This window comes from Macrobrachium nipponense, chromosome 14 (assembly GCF_015104395.2).
Source record: "Macrobrachium nipponense isolate FS-2020 chromosome 14, ASM1510439v2, whole genome shotgun sequence".
Lineage (NCBI taxonomy): Eukaryota > Metazoa > Arthropoda > Malacostraca > Decapoda > Palaemonidae > Macrobrachium > Macrobrachium nipponense.
The window spans coordinates 18,855,151-18,878,321 of record NC_087207.1 but is presented as its reverse complement, the minus strand read 5'-3'; the positions used below and the strand labels follow the sequence as shown (position 1 = coordinate 18,878,321).

The 23,171-nt window shown below is 38.3% G+C and overlaps 1 protein-coding gene across 1 annotated transcript in view; it reads left to right on the top strand.

Annotated features, from left to right (window-relative positions):
• Positions 1 to 12,667, top strand: part of LOC135226357 (uncharacterized) — a 133,078-nt gene extending 120,411 nt beyond the window's left edge. The window contains exons 4-5 of the mRNA XM_064265817.1: positions 6,087 to 6,164; positions 9,955 to 12,667. Of these exons, the coding sequence (XP_064121887.1) occupies positions 6,087 to 6,164; positions 9,955 to 11,202 (1,326 nt within the window). The 3' untranslated portion in view covers positions 11,203 to 12,667. The remainder of the gene's footprint in view (positions 1 to 6,086; positions 6,165 to 9,954) is intronic.
• Positions 12,668 to 23,171: the final 10,504 nt, after the last annotated feature.

Sequence of the window (23,171 nt, the reverse complement as noted above, 5' to 3'; positions counted from 1 at the left end):
ATGATAATAATAATAATAATAATAATAATAATAATAATAATGATAATAATAATAATAATAATAATAATAATAATAATAATAATAATAATAATAATAATAATAATAATAACATGATTCCCATGACAAAAGTACTACAGAAGATGGATGCCGGGTACCAACTCAAGAAAAGAGGCAACAGAATCAACCATCTGATGTTCATGGACGACATCAAGCTGTATGGTAAGAGCATCAAGGAAATAGATACCCTAATCCAGACTGTAAGGATTGTATCTGGGGACATCAGGATGGAGTTTGGAATAGAAAAATGAGCCTTAGTCAATATACAAAAAGGATAGCTGAGACAGGATACAAATACCTGGGAATAATAGAAGGAGGGGATATAAAACACCAAAAGATGAAGGACACGATCAGGAAAGAATATATGCAGAGACTCAAGGCGATACTCAAGTCAAAAAACTCAACGCCGGAAATATGATAAAAGCCATAAACACATGGGCAGTGCCAGTAATCAGATATAGCGCAGGAATAGTGGAATGGACGAAGGCAGAACTCCGCAGCACAGATCAGAAAACCAGGAAACATATGACAATACACAAAGCACTACACCCAAGAGCAAATACGGACAGACTATACATAACACGAAAGGAAGGAGGGAGAGGACTACTAAGTATAGAGGACTGCGTCAACATCGAGAACAGAGCACTGGGGCAGTATCTGAAAACCAGTGAAGACGAGTGGCTCAAGAGTGCATGGGAAGGACTAATAAAAGTAGACGAAGACCCAGAAATATACAGAGACAGGAGAATGACAGACAGAACAGAGGACTGGCACAACAAACCAATGCACGGACAATACATGAGACAGACTAAAGAACTAGCCAGCGATGACTCATGGCAATGGCTACAGAGGGGAGAGCTAAAGAAGGAAACTGAAGGAATGATAACAGCGGCACAAGATCAGGCCCTAAGAACCAGGTATGTTCAAAGAACGATAGACGGAAATAACATCTCTCCCATATGTAGGAAGTGCAATACGAAAAGTGAAACCATAAACCACATAGCAAGCGAATGCCCGGCACTTGCACAGAACCAGTACAAAAAGAGGCATGATTCAGTGGCAAAAGCCCTCCACTGGAGCCTGTGCAAGAAACATCAGCTACCTTGCAGTAATAAGGGGTATGAGCACCAACCTGAGGGAGTGATAGAAAACGATCAGGCAAAGATCCTCTGGGACTATGGTATCAGAGCAGATAGGGTGATGCGTGCAAATAGACCAGACGTGACGTTGATTGACAAAGTCAAGAAGAAAGTATCTCTCATTGATGTCGCAATACCATTGGACACCAGAGTTGAAGAGAAAGAGAGGGAAGAAATGGATAAGTATCAAGAACTGAAAATAGAAATAAGAAGGATATGGGATATGCCAGCGGAAATCGTGCCTATAATCATAGGAGCACTAGGCACGATCCCAAGATCACTGGAAAGGAATCTAGAAAAACTAGAGGCTGAAGTAGCTCCAGGACTCATGCAGAAGAGTGTGATCCTAGAAACGGCGCTCATCCTGCCTCCTAAGGAGGCAGGATGCAACCCGGAACCCCACACTATAAATACCACCTAGTCGAATTGGAGGACTGTGATAGAAAAAAAAAAAAAAAAAACAATTATAATAATAATATAATAATAATGATAATAATAATAATAATATAATAATAATAATAATATATAATTATTATTATTATTATTATTATTATTATTATTATTATTATTATTATTATTATTATTATTATTATGTTCTTTGGATGCTTGAATTTCAAGTCAATGTCCCCTGTGGTAGGCTTGTTCCATACGTATAGGGTTCATCTTCCGAATAATATAATCATTAATAATAATAATAATAAAATAATAATAATACAATAATAATAATAAGAATAATTACTTAATTAATAATTAATAATAATAATTTAATATATAGTTATATTATTATATTATATTATTATTATAATAATTTTTTTTTTTTTTTTTTTTTTTTTTTTTGATTTATTATTTATTTTTTTTTTTTTTTTTTTTTTGTTTTTTTTTTTGGCTCTATCACAGTCCTCCAATTCGACTGGGTGGTATTTATAGTGTGGGGTTCCGGGTTGCATCCTGCCTCCTTAGGAGTCCATCACTCACTGTGATAGAGCAAAAAAAAAAAAAAAAATAAATAATAATAATAATAATAATAATAATAATAATTATTATTATTATTATTATTATTATTATTATTATTATTATATTATTATTATTATTTATTATTATTATTATTCAGAAGATGAACCCTATACGTATGGAACAAGCCTACCACAGGGGACATTGACTTGAAATTCAGCATCCAAAGAACATAATAATAAAATGATAATAATAATAATAATAATAAATATAATAATATTAAATTATTATTATTATTATTATAGATTATTATTATTATTATTATTATTATTATTATTATTATTATATATACTTGTGTGTATACAAAGAATCATGAAGGACTGAATTACAATAAATTTTTTGCTAAATATTTGAACACACCTACTTGACTCTATCATCATCAGAGACTTCGGCTGTCTATTCCATATACTTAAAGCCAACCTTTTATCCCTCCACTTAATTTTTATATCGCCTTTTGGGAAGACCCGACACCACAGTTCCTTTGTGGGAGAACCAATAATGCCTCGGCAGCAGCAGCAGCAGCATTATTTTGTTTGGCTAAAGAAAGAAAGAAGAAGAATAAGCCACAAAAGGAGAGAGAGAACAAAAAATGAGAGGAGAGATTGTGTGATTTAGTAGCGGGAGGTCTCCGTTTGCAATAAAGCTGCCAAAGAGGAGAACTTTTTTGTTCTCCGCCTCTATTCAGCAGTGTCCATAAAACCCCATCTTCTTCTTCTTTATTTTATCAGCCCTTCCAGTAAACATACTCTTCGAATCCTGCTTCGATCTGATGTATGTCTATATTAAAGATGATGCTAGTTTGTGCGTGCGTGCGTGCGTGGGTTGGCCCTCAATATCTCTTCTCGGTAATTGAAATAGGAGAAGGTGGCGACGTCACTGCACTTAATAGATTATTAGGTATGTAAGGCGTACATTAGGCTGTATCATTTAATAGACTATTCCTTCTGGAGATATACATCATGAAAATCATGAATTCTGTGGTGGCCTGGTTACGTCACTGGAATTCTGTGGTGGCTTGGCAACGTTACTAGAATTTTGCAGTTACCTGGTTATGTCACTATTCTGTGGTGGCCTGGTTACGTCACTAGAATTCTGTGGTTACCTGGTTATGTCACAATTCTGTGGTGGCCTCGTTACGTCACTAGAATTCTGTGGTGGCCTCATTACGTCACTAGAGTTCTGTGGTTGTTGCCTGGTTTCGTCACTAGAAGTCTGTGGTGGTTTGGCTAGTCATTAGAATTCTGTGGTGGCCTGGCTATGCTGTTAGAATTCTGTGGTGGCCTGGCTACGCTGTTAGAATTCTGTGGTGGCCTGGCTATGCTGTTAGAATTCTGTGGTGGCCTGGCTATGCTGTTAGAATTCTGTGGTGGCCTGGCTACGCCGTTAGAATTCTGTAGTGGCCTGGCTATGCTGTTAGAATTCTGTGGTGGCCTGGCTACTTCTCAGAATTGCAACCAATCAGAACATTAGCTTTTGTTCACGGTTTTGAAAGACATGTTTATAAGTGTATCTAAAATCCAGTGTATGTGATGGATTCGTGTTGTGTGTGTGTGTGTGTGTGTGTGTGTTTGTTTCTTTTGGAAGTTGCTACCGGACTGGGCAGAGTAAGACAAAACGAGGCAAAGCGAGAAACGGATAAAGTATGAGGAATGTGATGAGAGAGGGTGAAGTAAAAATAGGATAATGGAAGGTATAAAGTCAAAGAAAATAAAGTACTGTAGTTTTAAAATCTACAATATCTTATGAAGTTTAGTTCATTACCAGGGAATACAAGGTCGAAGAATAAAAGTTTATTCCACTACGTTCAAGTATATGTTTCCTCTTGAAACGTTAACAACAAAAGTTATCTAAGCCCTTAATAATAATAATAATAATAATAATAATAATAATAATGATGATGATGATGATGAGATGATTAACAACGCATTTCATTTCGCAAAACCAAGGCATCCGTAAATATTAACAAGTTTAAACAACAGAGGGAAATCGGAATTCATATTAGAAATTTTTAACCAAATTTGAATGACATTCAGGAAACCTCGAAAGGATTATATATATAATAGTAAAAATCAGCTAAACACAATACTTCATTAACTCAAAACCTCCACTGATGATTTTCTCTCTCGTTTCTATTCTTTCCTCTCCTGAGAAGGATCCCGTGTATTTCAGGGCCGTCAAAACTATCCGGTTTTATAGAATATCACTGTTAGACGAGGAAGGGATAGAGAGAAGATGCGCCAGCCACCTCTCCCTCTCATCCCCCTCCCCCTCCCCGAGCCAGCCATATCCCCTGTCCACATTTCATCCGACAAAAGTCCTGATGTGACATTTATGGCACGGGGCTTCACATACACACCACTACTACACTCCCTGCTGCCCTCTCCTGCCCAATGGCCCATCTTCTTCTTCGCCATACCCCTGCCAAAGTCGCCCGCCGCCTCCCTTACGCTGATAGGGCTCTCTGGAAATGGAATGTATTAAGCATGCATGACGAAAAGGCCTTCCTTGGATCCTTGAGAGAGAGAGAGAGAGAGAGAGAGAGAGAGAGAGAGAGAGAGAGAGAGATGTCACCTTTCAGAACTGTCCGTGCACAGAAAACTGACATCCTGTTCAAGGAAGTTCTTTTCCATATGATAAACTTCCACAAGAGTTGACATTGAATAGTGTATATAACTTTTCACTTATTGTACATGAACTAGGTGAGAGAGAGAGAGAGAGAGAGAGAGAGAGAGAGAGAGAGAGAGAGAGAGAGAGAGAGTGTCATTCCATTCAGTAGAAACGAAAGCTGTAGATTTTAAAGGAACATAGAATTTTACTTTCCAAAAAATCAAGGACCTTATTTTCTACAAATATCTCCACTTCCTAAAGACATCAGGGACTGTAGCTTCTACAAAACTCTCTACTTTCTAACAACACCAGAGACGTTAGTCTTTCCAAAAATCCCTGTTTTCTAACCTCAAAACTGTAGTTTCTACAAAGAATCCTTAAGCTCTAGCATCAGAGACTGTAGTTTCTACGAAAATCCTTACTTTCTAGCATCAGAGACTTGTAGTTCCTACAAAAACCTCTACTTTCTAAAGACACCAGAGATTGTAGTTTCTACAAAATAAACCTACTTTCTAACATCAGAGACTGTAGTTCCTACAAAATCCTGCACTTTCTAAAGCCACCAGACTAGTTTCTACGAAATAAACCTACTTTCTAACATCAGAGACTAAAATTTCTACAGAATCCCTACTTTAAAAAAATCAAACTGTACCTTCTACAAAAAAAATCCTACTTTTTTCTAAAAAAAAAAAAAAAAAAAAAAAATCCCGTTTTCTAACAACATAAGTGCTTTTCAGTTCCTACACAAAAAAATCTCTGCTTTCCAAAGACGTCAGAAATGTCAGTTTCTACAAAATCCCTTCATTAACAACCTCATTTTTTATGAAAACTATATTGCCGGCTATATCTGTCCGTACGCACTTTTTCTGCCCACACTTTATTCTGTTGGTAATTTTATATGTCCGCATTTTTTCTGTCTGCCCTTAGATCTTAAAAACTGCTGAGGGTGGAGGGCTGCAATATGGTATATTGATCACCCAACTTACCAAATTGCAGTCTTCTAGCCTCAGTAGTTTTTATTTTTTATTTTAAATGTTTAAGGTTAAAGCTAGGTAGTGCGTCTGGCATCGATATACGTCAGGCCACCACCGTGCCGTGGTTAAAGTTTTATGGGCCGCGGCTCATTCAGTATTATACCGGGACCACCGAAAGATAGATCTATTTTCAGTGACCTTTATTATACGATGTACAGAAAACTCGATTGAGCCGAAGAAACTTTGGCACATTTTTATTATTGTTATTATTTTTTTACGTTTCTCATTTTTCTTTCAGATGAACCAGATGTGCAAAGTCTGTGGAGAGCCAGCGGCTGGTTTCCATTTCGGTGCCTTCACCTGCGAAGGCTGCAAAGTAAGTAAGATCTCGTTTGCCTGTCAGCATTGATTGGAGGCGCCCTGGGAAGGCGTTGCTTTGGGTGGGGTGGGGTAGAGCGAGAGACGGGTGAGGAATGTACCTATCTTTCTATTAGTTATGTGTTTACTGGGATTGTGTATGTGTGTTGATTGAGAGAGAGAGAGACGGATTTGAGAGAGAGTGAGAGCGAGAGAGAGAGAGAGAGAGTGGGGGGGGGGAGGGCATTGGACCTATCTTTCAATTAATTATGTGTTTACTGGGGTTGTGTGTGTGTGTCAGAGAGAGAACCTGATGACAGTTTGGTGAGGGTTCATAGACACACACACACACACATTCACAGAGAGAGAGAGAGAGAGAGAGAGAGAGAGAGAGAGAAGGAAAGGGAACTTGGCAAGATGTTATCAGGTAGTTAGTTCTCTCTCTCTCTCTCTCTCTCTCTCTCTCTCTCTCTCTCTCTCTCTCTCTCTCTCTCTCTCCCCGAGAGAGACGCTAATGCGAACGAAAACGTACAGAAATGATATGAGGTGAAATTAAACACGATAGAAAGTTGAAGAAAACAGATTTTTCCTTGAAATATAAATAATTTGAAACATAAATAATATAATCGTAATAAGAAAAACTATGAAGAAATTAGTAATTTGTCTCAAAAATTGTAAACAAAAAGGGAGTGATTAGAAACAAACTTACTCACGAAGCAATACAAGTGACGCACGCAAACACAAACAAACAAACCCTTCGGTATCTCAGAGACGTGTTCGAAGTCCAAACAAAGTTAAGAAGAAGAAGAAGAAAGAAGAAAAAAGAACGGTTTCGAAGTCCAAACAAAGTTAAGAATGACAAGAAGAGGAAAAGAAAGGAATAAGAGCAGAAGAAGAAGAGATTCAGGCGCAGAACCAGTCCTCGAAATGAAAGTGTGCCTATGATTTCCACTTGTGCTTCGCCTAGATACTTGCTGTCGAGTCTCGGGCACTCAGATGATAACAAGCAGTGAGTTAGAGTGACTCGGGTTTCCTTATTGCTCCTCCGACCATTATTTCAAGTTGCACACGAGTTAAAATAAGCCACGGTTGATTCGCAAGCCGGGTTCATTCTCCAAACCACTTATCAAGGATCGTTTGAACCTGCATACACAAAAGTGAGTCCCCGTTTTCTAAGTGGCGCCGGCTCGCACCGATTCCCATTTTCTGTCGAGATCAGCTGATAAATAAACCATTCTGCTTACCGCAAGGTGGTAAGCTGTTTCCCATTTGGCTGGGATTCACTGCTATTGTCGTTTCGTGAACGGTTAAGTTGAGGCTGGGGTTGGTATGTCAAATGCTATATTTACCTTCACAAAAATGTTACAGCAATTCTTTCTATTGTCAAAGAAGGTATATATATATATATAATATATATATATATATATATATATATATATATAGATAGTAATATATATATACTATACCATCATCATCATCATCATCCTCAGCCGTTGCTAGTCCCTAGTCCACTGCAGGACAAAGGCCTCAGACACACATATATATATATATATAATATATATATATATATATATATATATATATATATATATATATATATATATATATATATATGTGTGTGTTGTGTGTGTGTGTGTGTGTGTGTGTTTGTGGGTAAGGGGGGGCGGGGTGTGGGTGTGTGTAATAATGAATTAGGCTTCTAATTCCTCTCTTCTATTTAGTGATTTGCTTTTTTTAATATCAAGATCATTTTTACCTTTCAGATGTATTTACCATTACATAAAATCTACCCAATCTAGATCCACGATGGACCTCCCATAAGAAAAACATTTTTAATACTCCATGCAAAATAAAATGAGGACAAGATCCTTATATCAAGACGTTCTGGGACTTCTGTTAAAGCGTTCTTGATTGAGGAGTTAAAAATCAGAGAAATATAAAGCTAGGAGAGTTGGAAAGCTGGCTATGAAGATACCTTTATAAAGTATTGTGAGAAGTCCCTCGATATGGGCTACTTTTCAGAGAATTGTACTTGCCTTATGTTCCTAGGACGTCTTCTGAATAATAATAATAATAATAATAATAATAATAATAATAATAATAATAATAATAATAATAATAATAATAATAATAATAATAATAATAACGGTGGCATTCGAATGAAATGAAATATTACCAAAGAAATCAGCATGTAACTGGACTTAGTAACTACTTGCAAAGAATAATTTACAATTTAATCTGTTTCGACTTTCAAAGTTAAGTAATAATCATCCTACTATGAGATTCAGGGCCTCTGTAACACGGTTTTTTCGCAATAACTTTTTATCTATGCATTTCATAAATATAACGCTTATTCAGAATACATATTATATCAACACATAAATTTTGAGTGTATTCTGCACTACGTAGGTTGAATAAATTTGGTACTTATAAATGTAAAAGTGACCTTTTTTGAAGACGGGCCAACTTACTCAGAGAAAAGGTTTCGAACGCACTCGTTACGTAACTTATGACAGCATTTCTTCCATCTTTCTCGATGGATGATTGGCTATACGTAACGAAGGCTAAACCTCTGGCAACTATGACATACAAATTTACATACAGGCAAAGCAGTACACCTTTATGAACTCTGGAACCTCTCCACTGATAATTGTCATAATGAACAAACCAACAAAATATGTTAATAAATACAAAAACACTTCGATTATTAGTCTAACTCCCAAAATAAGTTTCCAAAGAAATTACAGTCTACTTTATAGGTCACAATCAGATTGACAAGATGTAGGGAATAGTTGGTAATTATCAAAAACATAGTAGACAAACTTGATTTGATAACTGCTATATCCAATGTCAAGCAATTTTTATTTATTGGCTATCTACCTATTTACTGAAAAAAAAATAGCCGGTACCGTATATTGGCTTTAAACCTTCACCAATAATTATCGTCAGAATGGTGACTTCATGAGGCTCCAGCCACTTTCGCCTCGTTATAATTCAGGATAACACTTAAGGCTACCATGGGCATTGTTGGATTAGAAAATTTAACTTCTGGCTATAAAAACTAATTTCTCGAGTAGTTGTAAGAAGTGCTAAATGATCCTCAAGGATCCCAGCAGTTGGCCTAAACGTTTAATTCATGTATATTACTGCTATACTGTTGCGGCACTACTGCTACAGTAGTATTACTACGCTAGCACTGATACCCCACCCACATCTATGTATCGTTCCGCCATTCATAAAGTCTTTTGGTTTCAGAGCCGATGGAATTTCTGTCTGGTGGATTGGCGGGGCAACATTTAGTCAAAAGGTGTTTGTTTACCTTGCTTACGTAATGAATGTTTTTCGACTTTTGGCTCATAATCATTGGCCATGGCGTCGGTTAGATCATTTTTACTCTATAAAAATTAAAACTATCGGGTTTAGGTTATTGATAATGCTGACAAAATTTGTGTGTGGTTGTAAAATATACATATGTCAACTTTCATCTACATCCGATGCTTTGAAAAGGAGCAAAGTCCAAAAAACCGTGTTACAGAGACCCTGAATCTCATAGTAGTACTTTAATGATACATTAACTTTTTCATTGGTTATTTTTTCCTATTTCTCAAAGAGTTAACATTAAGAATATAAATTTGAAGATATGCTTAATATTTTCCTTAAATACAAATATGTTCCCTAAGGTGTAACAAGTCATTAATTATGAGACAAAGCTTTTATTGTGAATCATAGACATAAAGATATTTTTACTTCTTTTTTGTCTTCTTCTTCTTCTTCTTCCTTAATAATTCCAGCCTCTGTTTACCTTTCAGTCCTTCTTCGGCCGGACCTACAACAACCTCTCTTCACTGAACGAGTGCAAGAACAACGGCCGCTGTGTCATTAATAAAAAGACGAGGACCTCCTGCAAGAGCTGCCGGCTTCGCAAGTGCCTGATGGTTGGAATGTCCAAGAGTGGGTCTAGGTACGGCCGTCGGTCTAACTGGTTCAAAATACACTACCTCATGCAGAACAACAACAACACCAGTTCTTCCTCAGCTTCTTCGACGTCCGCTGACATCTTGACGAGTGATTCCACCATGACAACGTCCAACACAGTGACAACAGCCACCATCACAACCGACACCCATTCCCCGGTAGGTCTAGTGAGTCCTCCTGAAATTAGCATCAAAAGCTCCAGTCCAGATTACAAGGAATTCAAGATGAGCTCAGACTGCTCCTTCAGTGCGGATTACCAGTTCAAATCGGGCGTGGAGAACAAGTCCTACCACTCCCCACCGGCCTCCTCAGAAACTCACACCTCGGAGTCTTCACTGGACCTCAGCGAAAAGTCGCTATTCCCTCCCCTGTCAGAGCAGCTCTACCCAAAGGAGCTCCTGTCGCTCTACAACCTTCAGAATCTCGCGCCACGTCTGCCGCCTTACGTGTCCCCAAATTCCCTCGCCCAGAGGTACCTCTATCCTTACTACCCGTCTCTCCTTTCAGTCTACTCGCAGAAGCAGTACCTCGACAGCCTTCTGAAGGAGGCGAAGAATAACGATGACACCAACGCCCTTGAGGGTGATGAGGACGACGTGAACCACGACGAACGCAGCTCCCCTGACTGCGGGATACCCCCTCCTCCAAAGTTCCACAAGTCTTGCTCTAGGTCACCACCTCGTCGAAGTACCCCAGAGTGGCACAGCGCAACGACAGAAGCCCTTCTGAGGGGTATCTTGCCCTTCCATCATAAGATCCCGGTCCACGACGCCATTCTAGCTCACAGTTCAGACCACAACCCCGGTTACGACTTCCTGTCGCAGGAGGAGGAGGATTCTGACCTTGTCCCCGAGGGTGCCACCGCACCGCAGGACCTACCCATCGATCTCAGTATGAAAAGCAAGTTCTCTACTTATTCCTTCCACAAAATCATTAACCTGGAGCATTCCATGTGCAGGGCGTCTGGAATGGACAGTGAAGAAAATAGTGAAGAGGTCTCGGGAGAGAAGGAAGACGAGAGAGGAATTCAGACTAAAAATGAGCAGGAGGTTCCTCTAGACCTAAGTTACATAGGGTCTTGACTTCAGTTTTTTAGTTTTCCTCTGATTTAATGCAACTATAGTATAATCGCTCAAATGTCATTTGTCACATATATATACTTGATTTTCCTTCACCGTTGTTTTCTTATTATCGTACATTGAGTGGTTGAGTCTCCGAGACCAAAAAATGTTGATGAAATGTGACAGACAATTTCAGAAGGGGCTCTAGACCTATGCAGATCTGCAGAGGAACAAATTATACATTTTCTGTGACAAAAATAGACTCTGATCTCAAAGAAAAGAGAGCCAATGGGTTTGAGCGGTTATTGTGCCATACGTAACTTCAGCTTCCACTGAAGTGTCATTTCTGAAATTGTGAAATCTTATTTGATGAATGTATCGGTGAGTCAGTTTTTAATCTCTTCAAGAGATTGATGATAATCTGACATTTCATTGTCTTAACTTGTTGATCTATTTATTATTTTTCTATATTACTCTCTTATATGATTATGAGATTTATTTTTTAGAATATAGGGATAATAAAGTACAGTCACAAGGCAGCTTTTGGATTTCCAAAATGGGAAAAAACTTTTTTTTTTTTTTCATCTCAATGTTATCTAGTCTTTGCTGATGCTTATAAAGAGTAAATATATTATTAAAAGAAGAATTTTTTACAAGTCTGTAAATGGCTACTGATGTTTGAGACTAAAACACTTTTCAGTGCTGCAATTTGCAACGGAGCTTCGAATAAATCAAATTTTTTTTTTTTTATTATGGATGTCTAATTTGAAATACTTAAAGAAACCAACTGTAAATGTTCATTTGACTTTAGTTCGATTCCAAATACAGAACACGTCATTCAGAACCGATATCCTGTAAATATACTGTGATGTTCTTGATAATATCACAGGAAATGATTCTAAAGTTAAAAATCTTATGGTTTTACCTGTAAGTCTAAGGTGGACCTTTTCAGAAGTGCATACTGTGAATGTTCATTTGATTTTTGGTAACAAGTACAGATCTTGTCTTGTAGAACTAATATCCTGTAGATATCTTGTGATCATTTCTGTAATCGGTTCCAGATAAAATCGCAGAAAATAATTCTATGTTCATTAAATATCAAATGTTTTTTTCTTGGGTGTCCAATTTTAAACTTTTAAGAAAACATATTGAGAGTGTTCATTTGATTTTAGCCCGGAGCCAACACAGATCATGTCGTATAGAGCTGGTTTTTCGTAATCTGTTCCTGGTAAAATGACGCAAAACAATTCGAAATCAATCAAACATCAACACTAGGTAAGCGAAGAGTGTTGGCAACATATTTTGTATGCCATAAATCAAGATTAACTCTAAGGGCTTTGAACGCCCACGTACAAACTCGACAGTGGCTGACAGAGAACGTATTTTCGTAAAGAGGTGTAATTAATGGTTTATCATTATTTATATAACGAAGAAAGGTTTACTGTGAATAGACTTAGCAAATAAAACTATTATCTATTAACTATTAACTCTTACCATAGGAGAGTTGTTTCATTTGTGGAACCTTCAACCTTTAGAATATTGTTACAAAAGTGAAAGTTTTCACTAGAAAAAACTAGAAAATATGGAATAATCACCTAAATACACAATAGATGTTTTACTAATATAAAAATTAGTAACTCATAAATCAATATTAGCGATTTGTGAAACCTTAAAATTCAAAAGTAAGTAATTTTAGGAGTGTCAAACACATTGCAAGTAATCACTTACATATATAATAGTTATTTTATATTTAGCAGAAAATAATTACGTAAATACATATTATATCGATAATGACTGTATACTATCTTACTTAAATAGTTGCAATAGTAAAACTAATTATTGATAACAGTGATAACTATGTTTAAGATTAAGCTGGCTTTATGCCAGCACGGGCTCTTGCTCAAGAGCAGCCCGTAGGGGCGTGATAACTAAACATTAGTAATTCAGCCTTGAAAAATAGTCACGTGAAATATGTCTCCAAGACAGCAAAGAATTAGTATATAATTGAGTAAATATATAATATGCATTCTAATAATATAGATATAAGGAGTGTGAACTCTTTTACTTAGATATTAGTAATAGTAATATCTAAATATTAGTGATTTGTGAACCTTGTATCCAATCTTGAAAATTTGTTACTAAGCTAAATTTTTCCTTCAAAATAATAGCAAAAATAGTGAATGATATATTAGATATATAAAAGCTTTTTAAGAATATAACGATAATGACTGTGGACCAACTTACTCAAATAAAAGTAACAGAAACAACGAAATATTTATCAAAATAATTTGAGAATTTCAGTTGTAAAGGCAAATACGGGACGATATCGATATACAACTACCTACTATACTGCGATCACAAAAAGGAAGTCCAGGGGAAATGGAATATAGATAGAAACAAAAGAATTGTTAGAAGTGTAAATGAGTTAGAGGTAGGAAAATGTAAAGTAGATAGAATTGTAAATAATTTAGAGATAGGGAGTAATAATATTTTTAGGAGTGTAAATAATTTAGAGTTAGGAGAAAATAGAATATCTAGTAGTAATGTTAAGAGCTCTGAGGAAGGAAGTAGAAGGGAAATTAGTTTAGGGCAGGTAGGTGAAGGAAGTAACTTAAGTAACAATTAGACCTAGAAGAAAAAAGTGGTTTGCCAAAGATAGATAAATGGTTAGATGGTAGAAGCAATTTTGTAAATAGAGAAAGTGAAAAGATAGTGAGCAAGACAGAAGAAACATCAAGAAATCTTGAAATAAAGCTTATAAACACCCAAGGACTGACAAAAGCGAAAATAATCGAGCTAGTGGAGATAACAAAAGAAAACACAATTATGTGCATCACAGAAACACACCTTAAGCAGCAAAAATTACTACTCCCAACAAGCATCAGAGTGGTAGACTCAATGAGAGAAGAAGACGACACCAAAGGAGGAGGTCTACTAATAATGTATAGAACCAAAGGAGAGATTCAGATGGAAAAAGAAATGTCGGAACACAAAGACATTCTAATAGTAAAGGTTAAATATAGAACAGCAATATTCAACATAATTCTGGTCTACATGTCAACTAGTGATAAAGAAAGAAATAAATGAATAATAAGCGCCTTACATGTAGCCATAGAAAAATCCACAGACCTACCTGTGATAGTCCTTGGGGATTTCAATGGGCATTTAGGTTTCATAGGGACACAAGAACTCGACCAAAATGGAAAATATGTTATGGACCTAATGGAAAAATATGACCTAACGCTATTAAATGGAGATCCCAGCTGCAAAGGAGAGATAACCTGGAGTAGAGGGGATCAGAACAGTGCTATAGACTTTGCACTAGTCAGCCAAAATATGTATAAAAAATATGAATGTATGGAGATAGATGAGGGAAAATATGAATATGATCTATCAGACCATCACCTCATAAAGGTCCAATTCAAAATGAACACTAAAGTAAGGAAAACATTCAGAAATGAAACAAAAGAAATCAAATATTTGAAAGTTACAGAAGAGTCTACCAGGAAATACCTTGAATATATAGAGTATAAAGTAAGCCAACAAGACAGAAAAGGAGATCTAACTCAGTTGGAAGAAACAATGAGTGAAGCAAAAACAAATAACCTAGAGAAGATAATCAAAAGAAGGTTAAAGACAGGAAAGCAAGAAGAAATAGAACCAGTATGGGTCACCAAAGAAATAAAGAAAGAAATAAGCCAAAGAAGGATATATAACAAATTAAAAAGGAAAGCCACAAGAATAGAAGAAAAAGGATACTATGAAGAAGCATATCTTAAACAAAAACAAAAAGTACAGATAATAATAAAGGAAGCATATGAAGAATATGAAGAAAAGATTAGAAATGAGATAATGAATGACAAAAACAGACACAGGAAAATCTGGGAATATATAAACATGCTGAGAGGAAAGACCACATCAGAAAAAGAATGGATAAGAATATTCGATGAAAATAGGCAAGAGATGAAGGACGAAACCCTAGGGAAAGAGCTGGTAAAATTCTGGGAAACAATATACCAAAAAGAAGAAAACAAAATAGGAGAGATATGGAATGAAAGCAAGAAAGAACAGTACAAACATGACATGGAAGAAATAGTGAAAAGATTAGGACAGCAGATGAAATGCCATATATCTTTAAGGGAACATATGCATGGAGAGTATGACCCAACAGAGACAGAGATTAGACCCATGGAAGAAATCAACATAACAGAAGAAGATGTAAAAAATCAACTTGAGAAAATGAAGACAAATAAAGCACCAGGGCCAGATGGAATGAAGCCAGTACTGTTCAAATTACTCTTACAAAGTAACAACCTTCAAAAAGAATTGGCAGAATGTTTAAATAACATACTGAAAGGCAGGAAAACGCAGAAAAGCCCAAAAAACAAAACCCCACAGTCAAAGATCTAAGGCCAATTGCTCTAACAAATGCATCATATAAAATCTTCATGGGGATCCTGAGAACCAAAATAGAAAACCATATTAGAAATATAGGAAAAATGAATGAACTGCAATCAGGCTTTACCGCACAAAGGAGAGGAATCGATAATTTATATAATCTTACAATACTGCATACAAGAAACGTACAGAAGAAAGGACTCATTATTTGTAGTGTCAATAGACTTCCAAAAAACATTTGACTCAGTTAATAGGAAAAAGCTCATTGAGTTCATGATGAAATATAGGCTGCATGCAGAAGTAATAAATGCAGTTGCAAAGATATATACAAATGATGTAACAAGCCTATGCCTTAACAATACAGAACAAAAATAACTAAATGTAACTAATGGAATAAGACAGGGATGCAATGGCTCAACCATATTCTTTCTATTAATAACGTACCTGATAATAGACAAATTAGAAAATACAACAGAAGGTTTTAGAAATGAAGTAATAAGGATAGTGGCACTATTATATGCAGACGACGGAATAATACTAGGGCACACACTAGAAGAAATGACAAAATCAATAAAAACCCTTATGGAAATCGCAAGTGAATGTGGCCTAAACATAAACAAGGACAAGAGTAACATACTAATATACAACGACTAGTACAGTGTCGATGATGTGGAGAATATGGAGCACATAGAAGGAATAAAAATAGTTAAGAATATTAAACACCTATGAGTAAAAATCAACAACATGAAAGACTGCTTCAGAGAACAGATAAAAAGGGCCCAAATTAAAGCAAAGCAGATGGCAAATATGGCTAATGCAGTCATCAATAAAAGCTGTAGCAGGGTAAAAATAGGAAAATTGTACTGGAAAGGACTAGCGATGCCTTCATTCATGTATGCGATGGAAGTCATGAAACTTGATAGGAAAACAATAAATGAATTTCAGAAGATAGACAATAAAGTATATAGAGCAATTTTGAAAGCGCCAAGTTACACAGCAAGTTGTGCGTTAAGATCTGAAATAGGGGCCTCTTCCTGCCAATCTAGAGATATCAAGAATAAACTATTCTACCTGAAACATACACTGAAGAATGGTGGAAATAGGCTCCTATATGAGATAACCATAGATCAGTATGAAAAAAAAACCCTGGAAAATGCAAGGAAAAGAGTATATGAAAGAACTAAACATAAACTTAAGTAAAATTGAAGCAGTTAAAGACAAACAGTTAAGAGAAATAATAAACAATTGGGACAGAAAAACATGGCAGAAAGAAATGTGTGAAAAGTCAACGTTAAGAATCTGCAGAAAATATAAAGAAAACATAAGAGAAGAAATCTGGTATGACAACACTGAAAAAACAATGCTGATCAGTAGGGCCAGACTAGGTATACTAGGTTTAAATGACAGAAATGGGATAAAAGGAGAAGATGCAAAATGTTTATACTGTGAGGAACAAAATGAAAATTTAGAACATTTCTTACTTTACTGTCCAACATACAATGAAATTAGAAATAGATATAGCTTTATGCAGCAACCATATCAAGAAAATAAAGAGGAATTGGTAGCAAATATAATCTTATTGGTAGTTCTAATGAGGAAGGAAGTGGAGAATAGGAAAGATTTTATAAAAGAAATGTGGTATTTCAGAGAGAAGAAGCTCAAACAAACACAAACAAAGGAGGAATAAAAGAAGCAAGGGAGCCGTTTCAAAGGCATATCCCACCCACTACTACTACTACTACTTATTTAAGTGGCGAATTGAAGGGGAAAATTGGACAGTTTATTATCACACCCAGAAACCAAGAATCAGCAGACATACTCAAAAGCAACCAAAACTTCCAGTACTTAGACCCCACACAGAAAACTGAAAAAGGTATCATACTTGGATACCCAACATCCCTTCCAGTCGACCCCATCAAGAAGCTCCCAGGAGTAGTACACGCTGAAAGATGCCTAAACAAGGCAAAAGAACCTTCTAAGAAAGTCCTTGTCACTTTCCAAGGCAAAAGGCCCCCTTTCGTAGACATCCCGACATGGGGGAAATACCACACCGAGGTTTTCACGCCTGAACCCTTAAGATGCTTTAAGTGCCAACGATTTGGCCATCACCAGCAGGAGTGCACAGCTAAGCCTATATGCGGTGTTGCAGTGGGAAACACCCACAAGTGACTGGCATCGACAAGCACAAAAAGAAGGAGGCAACAACAGCCAGATGCCCTAACTGCCACAAGGGACACCATGCATGGTACAAGGGCTGCATGGAAAGACTGAAAAGAATATGGAATATGAAAGGCTCTCCTCCCCCAACCACAGAACAACAAAAACTCACACAATACACATCACACTCACAACCACCTACCACACAGCAAGAACCCCAAAGAGATCTCGCCAAACAATGGCAGCACCCAATCCAACAACACACACACAAACCACCACAATCACACAGACCCCAACACTACCAGCAAACACATAAAACAGACCACAATCACAAAAAACACACCACCAGCCACCTACACAGACACAGAAACAGCAAGCAACCCCAACGAAGCCCAAAAAAAACCCCCGAAAACCGCGACCCCAGACTCACAGAAGGCACACTATACACACAGAGAAACACGCAGGTCCCAAATGCCAGACCCACTTCCTTCCTACCCTACTCCACACCAAAACAGCCACTTCTCCCCACCCCAGCCATCCTCCCAACATGCCCTCTTCCTCCCACCCCGTTCATGAGAGTAACACCCGTACCGGTAGTCAGGTTAGTGCCCCAGAGCCCCCCACCAACAAACATAGCTACAACCTCACACGTGAAGAACTCAGGAGGGAAATAGCAGCGGTAGTATCGCAAGTTCTTCACCACTTACTCCCAGAGCAACACTTTACTGCAGAGCTCAGGAAAACACTGGTATCATTGATAAACTAAAATGGAGCAGAACAATCAAAACCCAAACAACACCCCAAACGACGAAAACAGCACACACTCAACCCTAAAATCCTTCAATGGAACATAAACAGTGCCAACACCAAATACGCCAACACTGCAATCACAGGTGCTCGTAGAAAAACATGACGTTGTCCTCCTACAGGAAACTCTTGTTAGAGAAACCAACAAATTCTCTTTTCAGGGATACACAGTATACAAAACCCCACACACAAATGAAAACAGAGGTTTAATCACCCTGGTGAAGCAACAATTCCATCAGAGAAATAGAAACATAGACTGTGGGCAAGGCATTGAAACGCTAAGCATCCAGATAAGGCTAGAAAATACCTCACTAGTCATTCACAACATATACAAAGGCCATGACAAAATCCTTGAAGGAGAAAACCTCTTCAGTGCTGCCTCCAGAGAAAACACATTCTTTGCAGGAGACTTCAATGCGCATCATCCATGCCTACGATCCCAACAACATACAAATGCAGCAGGCAGACACATACATCTGTCTCCTGGAAGAATTTCCTGAAGTGGCACTGCTAAATGACACAAACGAAGGCTACTCACCTCCGAGGAGGTAGACTGGACCTGAGCTTCGTATCCCAAAACCTGAAAGAAGAATGTGCATGGAAAGTGCACCCAATACTAACCAGCGACCACTTTGCAACTGAAACCAGCATAAAAATAACAAAAATTCCCCCTCCACCACCCCCGCCAGCAGGATGGAGACCGGACTGGCAAAACTGGCCCACTTTTGAAAACCGAATGACTGGAGTGGGCAACACAGACCTCCAACTCCGGCCCAAAACATAAAACACACTTCAAGAGGACTTTGTGAGTAGCCTGCATAATGCAGCAAACATCTCCATGCCTAAGAAAACTTTTACCACTAACCAAACCCCCCACAAGGACAGCTGGTACTACAACACAAGAATAAAGGAAATGAACTCAAGAGTAAATAGGACAAGAAAACTCTTCAGACGCAATCCCACTGATGAGATGCATGCTCTCCTAAGAGAAGTTATAAACCATGCAACACAAACGCCAAAGAAGTGAAGCAAGAAACCTGGCTTAAATGGTGCTCACAGACCACCCACTTACTCCCATTGGCAAAAATGTTCAAATGGTTCAACAAATATCAGGAAATCCAAGATAACACAACACACCATCCTGACCCTCAAGCTGAAGCAAACAGACTTGCACAGCATTTTGCCGACAGGACCAAATCGGCACACCTACCACAAACCACAAGAGAAAGGCAAGTGGCACTAGACCCAGGGAGATGGAGAGTCATTAACACGGCCTGCAACATCCCTGATGATACAGACATCCATTCACACTAAAGGAACTGGGCAAAGCCCTTCAAAAGGGAACAGACCACAGCCCCTGGAGCAGACATGATCACATATGCATGCTGAAGAACATGGGAAAACGGTAGCCAAAACAGTTCATCTCCATATAATCAATAGAACATACACGAGAACGCAGTAGACCCACACAATGGAACCAACAAAATACACAGCCGATTCCCAAGCCCAAAGAACCCAACTCCTACAGACCCATCTCTCTCATCAGTTGCACAGAAAAGACTGCAGAGAGAATGGTGCTAAACAGACTGCTATGGAAAACAGGACCTCTACACCACGCCTATATGCCTACAAAGAGGGCATAGCACACAAGAATGCCTAGCAGATGTCATGTCCACAATCAACGAAAGGAAAGCAATAGTAGTTTTTCTGGACTTAGAAAAGCTTATGAGCTAGCCAGTGCCGCTGCCATCCTTGAAGCCTTGGCTGACAAGGCGGTAAAGGGCAACCTTTTAGCATGGGCCAAAGGATACACGCAAAAACAGACAGGCTAGAGTCACCTTCCAAGGAGCAAGCTCGGACTTTCTCAGTCTAGAGAATGGAACACCTCAAGGAGGGCATACTCAGCCCCTTCCTTTCAATGTTTTAATGAAAAATTAGCCACAACCACCCTACCCAATGGAGTTGAAATATTCATTTATGCAGATGATTGTCTGCTAGTCAGCACAGACAGACACAGATCTCACCAGAACATGCAGAGTGCAATAATACAAATTGAAAATAAATGCCAAAGACCTAGTCTAAAAATCAACACTGCAAAGACAAAGCAATGGCCATCAAACACAGTCTAGACCCAAATGAAATACAGCTCATGGGTGAACCCATTGAATGGGTGACAATTTTTGTGTACCTAGGAGTTAACATAAACAAGCAACTCTCCCCACGCAAAGAACTTGAAATACTCAAGCAGAAAGTCAAATGCAGACACAATGCCATGAGAGAGGGATCACCTCTCTACAACAGGGAGCAGTATATCACGCCCCTCAGAACCTTCTACATACAAACAATAAGGTCAACGGTTGAGTATGCCGCACCTGTTTCTCACCAGTCTCTCAAGCACAGAGCAAAAAGAGCCTTGAAGTAATTCAAACAATGCCCTGAGACTCATCACGGTGCTCCAATGTGGACTAACTTATGCATTCTGAGACATGAACAAACTACAGTCTCTGACATACAGAATAGACCGAAGAAACACGTCCATCCTGCTAAAAAACCTTAAAAAATTGAAAGGAACTGTCCACTAAAAAAGAGAGATCAAAAGTGCATTGATCTCCACGAAGATCTAGACCCACCCAAGACATACTCTGGCAACCTTTTAGAAACACTGAGAAGAGTAGGCATGCAAAAGCATGCTGCTGACATCAGAGAAAACTCTCCTCTTGCTGAGTATGTAGAACCAGCACCCTGGGAAATCAGAACTCTTCAAATAATCAACTACACAGTCCTACCGGCAAGCAAAGAAGCATGCACCGTTCAACAGCTGAAACAAGCAGCACAAGATTCAATAAGGAAAACGACAGCCACAAATGAATACTTTACAGATGGATCAGTAGACCTCAGCATTCCTGCAGCGGCAGGCAGGAGTCTACTCAACATCACTAAAAGGGTTGCTGGAGGCTCTCAGAATAACGCCTCCACTCTACAGACTGAGCTGATAGCAATCGCTAAAGCGCTAGAAGACTCTCAACACAAACTAGGAAACACAACTATCCACACCGACTCAAAAGGAGCAATACAAGTCATCACAAAAGGCAAGGCAAAAGAAAAATATCAAAACTCCTGACAAGTATATGGGCAATTGCTAACATCCACCAATCAGAAACAGACAGATTACTCTCAACTGGATTCCAAGTCACATAGGAATCCAAGGAAATGAGGAAGCAGACTCCCTAGCAAAGAGTGGGTTGCACATTAACAACATAGGTATTAAAATCAGCCACTCACTGACTCAACTTAAAAGCAAAGCCTCAGCATACTGTCAAGTGCAAGAAGAAAGCAAAGTCAGGAGAGCGGTCTTTGGAGGCTCTAACACTGCAAAGTGGTATGTAGACACCACCAGTCTGCAACCACATGACATTCCCAAAAGTATGTCAAGAGCACTAGCAGTCATAATTCACCGTCTAAGGCTGGGATACCAATGCACTTGGCAAAAGATAGTAGGCGATCCCAGGCCATGTAAGTACTGCGAAAGAATTCCAGAAGAACCTCTAGAACACTACCTCTTAGACTGTCCAGAAACGGAGCAACTAAGAGATAGGTACATAGGAAATGAACGCACAACCACTCAAATCACAAAGCACATTCTAGCAAACACCCATGAATTAGCAGGTTTCCTATGCTCCTACCCACCACCTAGGTAGGAACAGAACACAACCCTGACTGACAGCACATGATGCCAACAATCATGACCACTCACCACATCCCAACCTAACCCACATATACAGCAAAAAGACACAAACCTCTTTAACAGACATCCCCATTCACCTCTTGCCTCCTTATCACCCTCCCCTCACGCTCATCTTCTATCCATCCACCACACAATCACCAGACAACACACACCCAAAGAAAGCGGACCGGAAAAGGAACATGTCTCAGAAATTCACGAGCTACCTTACTAGCTAACTGTGCCTACAACTCAAACCTTCATTCTTCCAATCTGTTGGTCTCTCCTACTAGCCAACACTTACTACTATCCAGCTTTTCCTACGACTGAAGGGTACCTTAGGGTTTAAAAGGTTTCAACCTTGCCCATCAAATCCTTCATTCAATATCAAATCACCTTCACCACATCATTCATTGATCACCAATAAAGATTGCATATCCTAAGCATCTCACATCTCATACTAATATGAATTACGGGCTGCTCTGTGAGCAAGAGCCCGTGCTGGCACAAGGCCAGCTTAATCTTAAACAACAACAACAACGGGGAAAATGAGGAAATTCGTAAGTAATTATAATGTGTTCCATTGTTAAATGAAGGTGGATTTTGGGTAATTCTAAGCCTGCATTCCGCGGTACAGTAGACTAAGGATTTAAAGTAATATTTATTCGGTCGACTGTAATTAAACCGTAATTTACCTCTGAAGACGGTAAATCTAAAGGAGAGCTCCGTCTCTTGTTTGCAGAAGAATAGCTGGTATATATTTTTCCGATGTATTTTTTTATTGATTATGCTTAAACTGATCATTAATATTGGTGGCATCAAGCAATTACAACCTTGTTCCCATCTAACAATCTTGGGGGACCCCAGTGGGAACCGTGGTTTTTGGGTTGGGGGGGGAGCAGGAGAA